Source organism: Hypomesus nipponensis, chromosome 22 (genome assembly GCF_054491055.1).
Source record: "Hypomesus nipponensis isolate SF chromosome 22, ASM5449105v1, whole genome shotgun sequence".
NCBI classification, from domain to species: domain Eukaryota; kingdom Metazoa; phylum Chordata; class Actinopteri; order Osmeriformes; family Osmeridae; genus Hypomesus; species Hypomesus nipponensis.
This window is the reverse complement of record NC_140382.1, coordinates 3,677,127-3,690,595: the sequence shown is the minus strand read 5'-3', so window position 1 is coordinate 3,690,595 and position 13,469 is coordinate 3,677,127. Positions and strand designations below refer to the sequence as shown.

The following is a 13,469-nucleotide window of genomic DNA, read 5'->3' as shown; positions in this document are numbered from 1 at the left end:
CGTCCGTAATGTTGAAATTTGACATGAGCGCTGTAAAACGCATTGGCATATCGATAGGGTTGTTTGCTGCTATGGTGGTGGACGCTGTCCGTGAAGGAACACGGAAACGTTTAAATAATTGATGATAATGCTTTTAGTTCTAGGAAGAATGGAGTCTGCGCTGCTCAAGATGAAAAGAACACCTATTTGAATAGTGTTCTTCAGACATGTATTTGTTGGACACATTAACTGACAGTCACTGATCTTTAGTCCGTAATGTCCGAGTGATTGTTTTGTTTTCATCTCTCTCTCTCTCTCTCTCTCTCTCTCTCTCTCTCTCTCTCTCTCTCTCTCCAGTGTTTAAGAGTGCAGCTCCAGCTGCAGTATAGGGCGAGCCCTTTCATAGCGGGTGCAGAGTTAGGTAGAGGGAGGGGTGGAGGAGTGACTGGGCCCTATAGCCTGAGCCAATAGTGCTGGGGCTACATGTTGTTAACAGAGATGATTTAACATAGTCATTATCCCACACCCTAAATATGCAAAACATTTTGTAACAATAGATGGATCCCTTGACAAAATGTTACAGAAAAAAGGTTTTAGCTCTACATTTGTAATGCTAAATGGATCTTTCACCTCGGGGTTATAGGGTCATGCCCTGATTTTGTGTGTGTGTGTGTGTGTGTGTGTGTAAGAGAGAGTAAGAGAAAGAGAGAGAGAGACAGCACGGCTCTGTTTCTTGGTTGTTTATTTATTATTAGGGTCAAACTATCATCTTCACTCCTCTCCTCATCCATCAACACCTTCATCACTCATTATTATCTTTAGCCATTTGGTCATCATTATCATCAGTAATCCTAGTCTCCATGTCTTGGGTTAGTTTAGCAAGCATACATGCTTGATTTCTGTCTGTTTCTTCATTGCATGTCCTGTCAAAATAAAGTTTAGGGTTGTAGCAAGATGGGCCACAGCAGAGAAGACCGGCAGTGTGTAGAACCATACAGCCAGCACATACCACTGTCAGGCTCATGAATACCTGTGTTATTATAACCTCCCACCACCACCAACCCTACTCGGCTGTGACCCCTATCCACCCATAAAAGACCTCCACTCACCTTTCCCCCGTCTCTTCTTTTCTCCTCTCTTCTTGTCTTTTCTCCTCCACTGGATATTTTTCATCAGCCCCATGTAGAGTATGTGAAGGTCGTCAGAGCATTCTCCATCTCTTTATCAGTACCTCCCCCCCACTCCTCTCCATAACATAACCAACCCCCCTCCTACTCAATCTCCTGGTGTCCCCCCCTTGTAAGGACAGGTGAAGGGCAGGAGAGGGGAATGAGAAGAGGGATATAAGACTGTAAATGAGATAGAGTTGTAGAGATTGTGTGTTATGGAGGGACTTTTGCCGCCACTGCCGGAGGGAGAAGCACACACTGAGAGACAAAGACATGGGACATGGACACAGAGAGAGAACAGGAAACACAAGACTTCTAGGCTATGAAATGGAGAAAGAGAAATAGAGAAAGAAAGAAAGAAAGAAAGAAAGAAGGGAGGAATGGATGGAAAGAAAGAGAATAGACGGCCCCTATATGTATTATTACTCCACTCTCTGCTCATCTTTTCACTTGAGAGAGAGGGGGAAGACGGAGACAGAGTGAGTTTAGAGAGAGAATACAGATGGAAAGAGATATATTTACCTGCCCTATTTACTTTGTGTGTTTTTATATGTACAGACCCTCATGTACTACCTAATACCCTGCTGTGCAAATTCACACTCAGAAAGAGAATTGTACACTTAACACAAGCTCCTGTATATGCCATAAAAACTTAAGCTGAAAAGGACAAGCTCTTACAACACAAACCATACCAAACCAATCATACTCACAACCTCTCTCTCTCTGTCACACACACACATAGACACACACACAATAGAAGACCTTTGTCAGGGTGCTCACACTGCAATCAATGCTTTCATTGCAGTAGATGTTAATGGCAATGTAATGATAGCCCACTCTCACAGAGAGCTAGACAGACCCTTGTACATGAGAAAGACATGCACACGTAGACACACTTGGAAGGACACATACACAGGACATACAATACACCTGCAAACACAGACTCCTTCAGACACCTAGCCGATGTTGTCGGCTTGGCACTATAGACCTGCATAAACCTTTGCAATATGTATAGTGTGTCTGTTATTTGTGTGTCAGTCAGACACAGTTGCTGTACTTGTGACTGTGCGGTAGAGTAGTCTTTTCCCCCAGGCAGACTCTATCTATCACTGGTACTTAATTCAATCTGGGCCTTGGTCTCGGCACACACACTCACACAGACACACACATACACTGCTACTGCGTCTGTTCCCAGCTAGCTGGCAAAGACACTTCCACCCCAAGAGAAAACAGCGAGTGAGAGAGACAGACAACCAGAGAGAGAGAGAGAGAAAGAGAGAAAAAGAGAGAGAGGGAAATGTAGAGACAACGGAGGAGAGTAACACGAGTGAGAGTCAAGGGAAATAGGAGATAAAGAGACATGCAACCTGTATGAGTGTGCAAGTGTACGTTACAGTAATCCTTATGTGTGTGTTAGTCTATTAGTGTGTGTGTGTGTGTTCCAATGGAGGGACTGTCCTGACTGACCATGCATGTGTGTTGCAGCTCAGCCTCTGAGGACCTGGGCTGTAGGCGTGGTGACTTCAGCCGAAAACACTATGGCTCCGTCGAACTGGTGAGTTACACACTTGCCACTTATTATTATTCTGTGTGTGCGTGTCCTTCTTTCCCTGCGCTCCACCTCCCACTCCCCTCACCCAACCCAAACCCTCCACCCCCCTTTGCAGAGAATGTTCCTTCACCTTTCCCCCCTCCATCTTTTCTCTCTCTCATCACTCTTCTTCATGTCCGGACCCCTTTTTAGTTCCGTCTGTCCTTTATTTTTTCCCCTTTTGTCGGTGTGTAGGGATGAAGGGAGGGGAAGACACGTAGGAGGGGAAGGAGGGAGAATGAGTCATAAGTGTTTGGGTGTGGTCTGTCGTGATGAGCATAGCCATCATGGCCTACATAGACTGAGGCATAGGACTGCTGCCTCAAAACAAACGCACGCACACACGCACACAGACACACACGCACACATTGCTGCAGAGTTTTAGCACTGTGGTTTATTACCCTTGTGTTGAGTCATGACTGTGCTATTAGAGGTTGTGTGTGTGTGTGTTTGTGTGTGTGGCGAGAATGGAACTATTTGGCGCCTGCCTGTCCTGATAAGCAACAGGCACAGGAAGTTGTGGAGTGCCGCACAGCTATGTCACTTCCTGCCCGAGACAGTGTGTGTTTGTTTGGGTTCTGTCTGATTAGCCCTGGTGCTTACCACTTGTTGCCTATCTGTTATCTCCAGCGGCATGGTAAAGTGTGTGTGCGAAAGGCATGTATGGCACACAAGTTAAACGTTGTGCCATACATATGTGTACATATGTGTATTGTGTAACAACATATGTGTGTGTGTCTATCACCTGGAATTGTAGTAAGATACTAGTACACATGATGCAGCTGGAACCAGGTGCGTTTGTTCTGAATAGCAAGGCTGCCGTAGGCATCTCTGACCGCGGCCTGTCCTACTATCTGTTTCAACTGTCAGAGTGAAAGAAAGAGAAAGAAACAAGAGAAAGAAAGAGTGGAAAGAAAGAGTCAACAGAAGCACAGATGGATTCGGAATCATTTTATTTGAGGCGATCTTTAGAGCGATGTTGTGACTTGCCAGCAATCATGTTATCACCTCTCGTTCACTACATAGACACAGATGCCTCCGAGAGGTGGCATCCACCTTAGCTTTACAAGGCTGCGGCAACAATATGATTCACACACACACATACACACACACTGACGCCAGGTCTCGCTGTAGGAGCTGGCTTAGGCCCAGTTTCATCCATGCTGCAGGGAAGCTACGGACTGATAATTACAGCTTGCATCCGCACTGTTCTAATGTCGAGGTAATCAAATGTGTAATTAATTTAGCCGGTTGTCTGGTGAGATAGGAGTAGAAAAATTGCCCTGTGGTTTGAATTGTAATTGTTTGTTTGTGGTCTTCATGGTTGGTAGTGTTACTCCAAACTCATTAAACAATGCTGGGACAGAATGGCTTTCATAATAATTCTGAGCGTGAATCCCCATTAAAGAGACCAAGAGAGAGAAAGAGAGCAAGCGAGTGTGTGATGACTTTACACAGAGCCTTAAAAGAGAGAGAGGGGGGGGGGTAGATACTGTAGCTTCATTTTCCAAATACAACAAGGGACAAAGAGAATACACATTTATTATTATTATTATTATTCTGTGTGTACGTGTTCATTTGCGTGCATATTCACATATAATACGCATAGATTCGTAGGCTGGGTATTAGGCCATAAGGTGAGGTAGGAAAAAGTGGCTAGAAAGTGATTTTCGTTCCCACACCTGGGCACTCATTTTTAAATGCATTTTTGCATAGACAACACCCTTATGGACTTTATCCTGCCGGACCATTCAAATATGGGAAATAAAATTCCCATGGTTCCCGCCTTAATATCTTTGCCGTCCAATCACCGATTTTATTTCTGAAAACTGCCAGATACTCATGACAAGTTAAGCTCAAAGCACATACCATTGGTTAAGGGGTTACTGGGAGGGGGAAATAAATACATCGTCAGCAACGGCAGCCATTGTTTTCCGAGGCGGAGCCAGAGCGGAGACAACGGGAGATTGCCTACAGTGTTAGATTTACAGCTTCGAATTGAAATCGGAGACGATATTATGAGTAAAGACAAGTTTCTTAATATGTGTTGTCAATATTGTCAATTAAAAGTCTAAACTTTTTCCTTACGAAGAATTTGTTTGTGGCAGTGACGCGAGTTTTTTCAGGAAAGAATGACGTGTCCGGCTTGGCTGTTTGTGACAGGCAGCTATGACGGTAGTAGCATTGTTTAGCTTCGATTTGAGCAGATTTCTAAAAAAGCTTGGAAAAACAACATTAACTAGCTAGATTATGTACATTGTAAGCTAAATGTACATGCCTTGCTTGGCCAATTCGGTCTACTGTGGAAGAATCTCCAACGTTTTTTTGTTATCGAGAGGAGTATCCAGCCATAGCGCTAGCTACTTTTGGGGGAGGATAATTCCGGTTTCCCCTATGTCTCCACTAGTCGCTAGAATGGTCATAACTTTTAATCAAAATATGATATTTCTAATCTGTTTTCTGTTCTACATTGCCCACAGATTTGTGGATATTCCACCTGCTCAAAGTTTTTCTCTATCTCGTAATTAAAGTGGTTAAAAATTAAGTTGTCTGATGAGGTATGGTGGATGGAAACGTTTTTTGTAAAAAATGGCTGCCTAAAACCACCTTGATAAAATATGATTTTCCATAAGTAATCATATAATTATTTACATCATAAAAATCCCCTAGTTCTCCTCTTCAATATGGTATGAACAGTTAAGGTGTATGATTTAATATGAAAATTCATAAAATATGAAAATTAATATGAACATCATATTTCAACAGCATATGGAATGTTCAGAATTTTGTCCCAGGCAGTAAAGGGTTAAAAGTTCTCTGCAAAATAGCGGAGTGCAGTTTTTTGTCACGATCCATAAATGTATGTAATTGTAAATAAAATAAAAAGAAATTCTTATGCTGCTGGTTTTGCTTGTAATTTTATTTGTATTCATTTTATCAACACAAAATAGCTCTCAGACTGTCATTTATACATGTACCCAAACATTTTAGACAGGTATTGGTGCATTAGTATACTCAAGTGTGAATGTAGACCATGAAATATGGTAAATTTGTAGAAAATATGCTTATACTTTACGGATTGGCACCAAGCAAAATTAAACATACACATTGTAAATTTAGCAAAACTGGGATGTTTTATACAAACAAATACATCAAAATGTTCAGTAGGCACAGTGTATTCACAGACAGATAAAAGGAAAGAAGCACACTGGCCCAAGTTGGCTAAAATGACTCAAGATGCTACCCCGCCTGGCTTAATTCTGAATAATGCCAAACATTTGACAATTCTACAATTGATTAATTGCAGCTCAAAATCAACCTAAAATACAACACAGCGCATCTTTAGTCATCAGTAACATACTCATCAGAATCATCTTTACTCATCAGTATTATCCCTACACATCAGAATCATCTTTACTCATCAGTATTATCCCTACTCATCAGCAGTGTTGGGTAACGTTACTTTTTAAAGTAAGTAATTACAGTTACTAGTTACATTCCTTGTAAAGTAACTAGTTACGTTACTTAGTTACTTGCTGTAAAAGTAAGGCGTTGAGTTACTTTTGCGTTACATTAAGAAAAGTTTTTTATTTCTGAGACAATTCACCTTGGTCACTCTTATGCCCAGAAGGCACATTTAACACAACTGTCAAGCAGGCTCAACTGCGCATGTCGGTTGCAAAAGACAAACTTCTCCCCGGTCTATTACACTTGGAGTGTCGATCAGGTCATATATCTGTGGCCACTGGATTACAGGGCTTGATATTAACTTTTTGAGGCTTTTGGCCTTTGGACAAATACAGTTACGTTTCACTTGTCTATGCACAAAAGTCACTTGACCCCAATACCCTTAAATAGCCTGACCAAGTGACCGGGCAAAACTAGCCTGGCTAACGAACGGAGGTTGCTTTCTCAGGCAAATGACGAATGAAACAGGCTCAGTTAAATAAATCAGAGATGCTGGCTATCTTCATCAGGCTCGTATCTACGCAGTCCTCCCTGACGTTTCTGGTGTAGTATGGAGTGAAATACAACATTGTCCACACTGCCAGTGAGCGAGACTGACTGAGGCTAACGTCAAAACAGTGTACGGGGATGCAGTCTCACTCAGATTGCCAGTTTAAACAAATCAGAAAAATAATCGGACCAGCTGGCTTAAAGCAGAATTCCCGTATCTCTTAAAAGCTGCACTGCTTGACTTTTTAGATGTAGAATTGACTGTAAAACTGTAAAATTATGAACTTTGTGACATGACGTGAAGACATGGTTGCCGCTCGACTATGTGGTCTGTAGGCTACCGGGCGACATTCTCACTCAAATTTCAAGACTTTCGTGACCCGAATCAAAATTCAGATGCAACAAATCAATGGGTAATCGCTTTCTCTCTTAAAGGCTGTCCTCCTCAACCTTTTTGGTATTTTTAAATCTACCTATTTGTATTATCCGTGTGGTCCTTTTGCCATTTAAAATGCTATCCTCTCCCGGTTTTCTGCAGCCACATTGCGTGCGCATCCCGAATGTTTACAAACAAATAATTGGTCTATACATTATTTAATTTGACATTACTGTAATGCCCAGTACACCCAGGTTTCCCTCACTAAAGAGGCACTGAGAATTAATACAAAAATATAGCTTTTATTATAAGGCTCAGTAGTGGATCGGGTATATAACAGCGTTTAACCGCTCAAGGAAACAGTGACATAGACCACATCCAAAACACAGAAAGCCGATGAGACACCATCAGTTTCCCGACACTCGCTGCAATCAGCCCCGGATGACAAACAATACTGCCGGCGTGCACCTCAAGTATGGATGTGACCCTACCATCTCACACCCACTTATATTGGCAAGCCTAAGGTGTGGCCTTGCCATCACACCCTCTGGAGTCACACCCATATCACATTACGTAGGCCTGTACATGCAAGTCTTAAATAACTATTTAGCTGTTCGGCTCCATGACGCCGGGTAAATTGGGCTCGTGAGACTGCGCACCAAAAGAACGAAGGGGAACCTATCTGTCTAGCAGATAAAGACGTTTTCGTAGGTACCTAGCGAAAAGTAGCCTCAACTTTCCTAGACTTTTAGCTACATGCTGAGTGCTCTCGACCAAAAGACTAAATTAAGTAACGCGTTACTTGTTTGAACAAGGAACTAGCAACGGATTCATTCAATTAAACAAGTAACGCGTTAAGTTACTCGTTACCTAACAAAATTTGTCTGACTACTGTAACGGGTTACATTGTAACACTGCGTGCGTACAATGTAACGCAGTGTGTTGGGTGTAAAGACTGAATGATGGGTGGTAACAATCTCGTAGAATCCTGCCAGCTTTCTTGAGTCCTCCAGGTGCCTGCTAACTCCCCATCCTCAAGGTGCCACACACATTATACCCATCAGAGAATGTCTCATTATGGCTGCTTGATAGTTTGCGCTTTTGCAGTGTTGATACAGGGCGTCACTTGTCGGGAGCATGGATAGTTCTGGCAAAGCTGACGATGCCATGCAGAATGCTTTGTATCTTGCATTGTTCACGGTTTTGGCAGATGAGTGGCCATACAGGTGGCACACATATTTGCCAAGTAGTTACAAAGTAGTTCATCATGGTGTCAGGACAATAACCTCTCTGTCAACATCAGCAAGACCAAGGAGATGATTGTGGACTATAGGAGGCGGCAGGAGGAGGAGCATGCACCCCTACACATCAACGGACCCGAAGTGGAGAAGGTCAGCTGCTTCAAGTTCTTTGGGGTGAACATCAGCAATGATCTCACCTGGTCTGTTCCAACGGACGAGGTGGTCAAAGCGGCCCGTAAACGCCTCTTCTTCCTGAGGAGACTGAAGAAGTTCGGCATTGACTCAGTCATCCTCACTAACTTTTACAGATACACTATAGAGAGCATTCTGACCGATTGCATCACAGTGTGGTATGGGAGCTGCACAGACAGGGACCACAAGGCCCTATGTAGTGTGGTCCGTTCTGCTGAGTTCATCATCGGCAGGAAGCTCCCAGCCCTACAGGACACCTACCACACAAGTTACCTCAGGAAAGCTGTCAGGATTCTAAGAGGCCGTTACCACCCATACTTCAGTTGCTTTACCCCGTTGCCTTCTGGCAGGCGTTACCGCAGCATTCGGTCACGCACACACAGACTGGACAACAGTTTCTATCCAAGGGCCATCAGGCTTCTGAATGGACATTGATATGGACATTGATTCACTTCATTCTAGTCACTTTACACACTGTCACTTCAGCTACTGGTTGCACTATCAGTAACATTACACTACTGTATTTCACTGTACTTCGCCATCAGGCTCCTAAATGGACATTGACATGGTCATTGATTCACTTCTTACTAGCTACTTACACACTGTCACTTTCAGCTCCTGGTTGCACTATTGCACTATTATACTTCACTGTACTTCACTTAGTTTAGAATAGGTTTATAGGGTTAGCAATAGGTTATTATGTGTACTTAGGCTTTACTGTATAGTATTTTTATATTTATCTGTATATTTAGGAGGTTTACTTATTTAAGCTTAGCATAGATGTAATTTATGTTCAATGTACTTATATGTTAGGTCATGCCAGGTGCTTACGTTGTCTTGTCTTAAGAATTTCAGTGCCCAGTCTGACCTTGTGTTGTTCTGTGCATCTGACAATAAAATACTTGAACAAGAACAAAGTAAGTCTGGTCCAGGTTAAAACTGCTACCCAGATTTGTAAATGCAGTCAGGTATTTATCTTTCTCACCGAAAGCAACCGAAAATGCCTTTCTTTTGCCTTTGCCATAAATGTCAATGAAATGCCTGTAGCAAGTGGAGTGAAACCCAGTGTCTTCGGGAACATTGTCAAACTCAACTTCTAGACAATGTTTGTATGTTTCGCTATTTTCTGATTCTCACCCTGCTAGCCAAGCCACCATTCGGCCCTGTTTCTGAATGTATCCCACCGTGTGCAGGTAAAATACCTTTTCTTTCTTTATGGACGTGAGATGCATATAGCACTGTTTAAAATCCTTACCACGTAGTTTTGAAGGTTTTGCCTTAATTTCCTCGTTTTCGCTACTTGATATTGACAAGATTGATTGAGAAAACATCTTGGACTCTTTAAATGTTGTTACAAAAAGCGGCCACTTTATATGGGAACGGGATAAAACTAAAAACGGCTTCACTTGGCCTACATGGGTGTCTCAAAACTCCAGATTAGAGACAGTTAGGTAGAGGGACAAATAAAGACTGAAGGAGAGAGAGAGGGGGGGAGAGAAAGAGGTTAATATAGAGTAGGGTGATATAAAGATAAATTGTGTAGAATTTTAGGACTCCCGCCATCACTTCCTCTCTCCCTTTCTCCTCCTTCCCACTTCTTTTCTCTATCCCTTCTCCCTTCCTCCCTCTCTCTCCCTCCCTTCCTGCCTCTATCATTCACTCTCTGCCTTTCTCCCTCTATGCCTCCCTCCCTCTATTCCTCCTTCCCTTTCTCTACCTTTTCCTCTCTCCCTCCATCTGCAATCCAGTGTCTGCCATTAGCACCCCACTGCCATTCTGGTGACCAACCTCAAGTCAAGTGCCCCTCCTGTACATTCTGTAGCCACAACACTAAGCTGAATACAGCATTAGTTCAATTTACACCTGTTACACTATCTGTGATGGCAGAATCAAACACTTGTCACGTATGAAGTAGATTTGGATTATTCTTCACTCCGTCTGCAGGGAACATCACACAGCCTTTGAACTGCTCTGAATAGCCCCACAAAGCAACGAGGGAGGGGAAGTAGTAGAGAGCTAAGGAGGATGGTGTGTGTGTATGTTTGTAAATGTGTCGGGCATGTGTGCTTGGTTGTTTATGTGGAAATTATTTTATAGTTGCTGGTGTGTGTGTATGGGCACACGCACACATGATAGAGACAGTAGATTTGCAGTGGGCACAGAGTGTGTGTGTATGTGTGTCCCTCCGATTGAGAATAGGCAGTTAGGCAATAGGAGCTGATGCCTCCATTACCAACACACACACACTCCTCCCAGGGGTGACGGGGTTGATGTGTGTCAGCTGACAGCTTGATGACCAGGTGACAGCTTTATTCCAAGTCTGCCTCCTACTGTTAGCATCATTTCCTGAAAGACCTTTGACTGCTGTGTCACGCACATCATCTACCCTCGACTGACATCTGTGTGTGTCACTCTGCTGGTCTTTCACACATGCCCTGTCTTTTTCTTTCTCTCCTTCCTTCTCTCTCTCCCTCTCTTTCTGGTATGACACAGTCCTCTCCGTCAGAGCTGGAGCAGTCTGTCAAGATGAAAACCATCTCCCATCAAACATTCATGTGTGCTCTGCTTTGCGCTGGCCCGCTCCTGCTGAGGCCCTATGATCCCCAGGCTTGCCTGGAGGGGGCCTTCCCATATACAAGTACCCTGAGGCAGCCAGGGCTTCCCTGCAGGGCCCCCTAGGTGTGGTCTGCTTCTCGCACCAGTCATTATTCTGGCAGAAGACTGAAAGTGGTTATGTCACTGTGTGTGTGTGTCCCTGTAGGTGTGTTTGACCAGTTGAATGACATCATGAATGCAAACATCATTTTTCTGAGTATCCTTATCTATTTTGAATATCAATAATAAAATATACCTGCAAGCAGCGATGCAGGTTCCTCCTCAAAATGGCTAAATATTATAAAAATGTACATTGTAAAAGGTCAAGAGTTGGACAACAAGAGAGCAAAATAAATTCATGCTTGGCTAAATGGAGATTCAAACTCAAGATTATGTGGTTACAAGTCAGCCTCTCTATCCTCTCTGCTACACATCAACTGTTGAGATTTGATCGATTGAAGGGACAGAGTATTAGCTTTGGTCAGCTTTGGGACGAAGTTTAAGTCATTTTTTGACTTATCAAAGTGAAATTGTTTATGGTACTTAAGAGTGATGTAATTCTGAACCCTGTAAGGTGTGAAAAACCATCAGTCAAAATTATATTTGATTTATTGACAGAAAGATATTGAAGCAATGTGGACATTTACATAAATACACCCCTTTCAGCCATTTTACATTGTATTCCTTATTCCATTTGCCCCTATAGGACGACATGTATTCTACACATATATACCAAGTTTGAAGACAATTGGACTTACGAGTCAAGAGGAGAACAGTTTTGTAGGTTTACCCAAATTTTCACTGTACACCAAAATCTATCATGGCGGACTTTATGGGTTCTTCAGGCTTTTTTCCCATGAGTGTGTGTGGGGCATGTGTACCAATTTCTAGGCATTTTGGAGAAATGGGGGCGCAGGGGAAATCACGTAGACTTTGGGCGTGGCTTATAGCACCACCTATGGGTGTATGTGGGCCATTAGCAATCTGGGAGTAGTAAGTGACCTGTTGTATCATTGGGCCAAATTTGAAGAAAAAAAGTGGCCAAGGACTTTTTGAGCTTTTGAGCCATTTCATGGAGAAATAATAGGAACACCAACAAAAACAACAGGTTCCCTCCTACCGGAGGAACCCTAATAATCATATTCTAGCCCCAGTCTGTCCAAGCTTTCTTCAGCATAGTAGTGTTGTGTGTGTGGTGATGTTGCTGGTGTGCGATGGTGGCGATGTCGCCGTTGTGTCCATATCCTATGTGAGTTAGGGGTCAGTAGAGTTGAATGGAAAGGACTAAAGGCTTTTAGTTTGGAATTGAATAGGATTATCCTGACATAGTCATAAATCTGCCCAATGTAAACAAGCCTGTGCAGGTTAGGAGAGAGATAGCTAATAGCATTGATTCTTCATTAATGTCCCAGTGATCACTGGGAGACCATCAGGGGTCCCCCAACCCCAGACTTCTTTATCCCCTCCAGTCAAATGTGATCAGGGACTGGCTATTTTACAAGTGTGTGAGCGGAAATTTACCAACACTTAGCTTGCTTATTCTGATTTCAACAACACCTGTTCTCTCTGTCTCTTTCCCTCTATCTATATCTCTCTGTTTCTCTCTGTCTCCCCTTGTTTTAGGTTTGTCTTTTTCTCTGGTTAACATTCACCTATTTATCTCTGTGTCTCTCACAAGCCTCCTCACACTCATTCTATCAGCTATCTCTGTTCTTACCTCCCTTTCTCTGTGATGGTGAGAGATTGTCACTCCTAGAAAGGTCACAGTTGACAACTTCCTCACCCACCTCATACACAATACCCACAGCTGACATAGCCTTCCCCTGAGGCATTTTACACTACGGTAATACATACCACACCATATAGGAACCTGAAGTACAATGCTGCTCTATACACTATGTTGTTCTGGAATATTCCAGAAAACAGGAAGGCAGAAAATAGATGTCTATAAAGAGGTCTCACTGAGAGTGTGACCCCCCCCCCCACCCCATCCCCAGTATTGTCTCCCACATCTTTCTACTCTTCTTCTTTCCTTTACATGTTCCCTTCTGTTACTCTCTTTTACATCTTGTACATCTTCATTCCTTTCTCATGTGCTTGTCACTCACCTCCCTACCTCCTCTCTATCCCTCTCTACTCCCCTCCCCATCCTCCTTATCTCCCTTTCTGCATCCCTCCCTCTCCTCAATCTTCCTTTCCTCCTCCATTCTCTTTTTCTGGATCTCTCTTTATATGTATCTATCTATCTCACTATCTTTATAACTCTCTCCGTTCCCTGGTTCTCTCCAGTGAATTGTGAGTGTGCATGAGCAGCCTCTCTGATTAGAGCTCTTCTTTATCATTCAGGACAATAGCATTGATCTGTTCCC

At 43.0% G+C, this 13,469-nt stretch overlaps 1 protein-coding gene across 1 annotated transcript in view; it reads left to right on the top strand.

Moving 5' to 3' along the window:
• Positions 1-13,469, top strand: part of garnl3 (GTPase activating Rap/RanGAP domain like 3) — a 77,110-nt gene that overhangs the window by 28,148 nt on the left and 35,493 nt on the right. Inside the window, 1 exon segment of the mRNA XM_084687131.1 lies at positions 2,634-2,703. Coding sequence (XP_084543257.1) covers positions 2,634-2,703 — 70 coding nt within the window.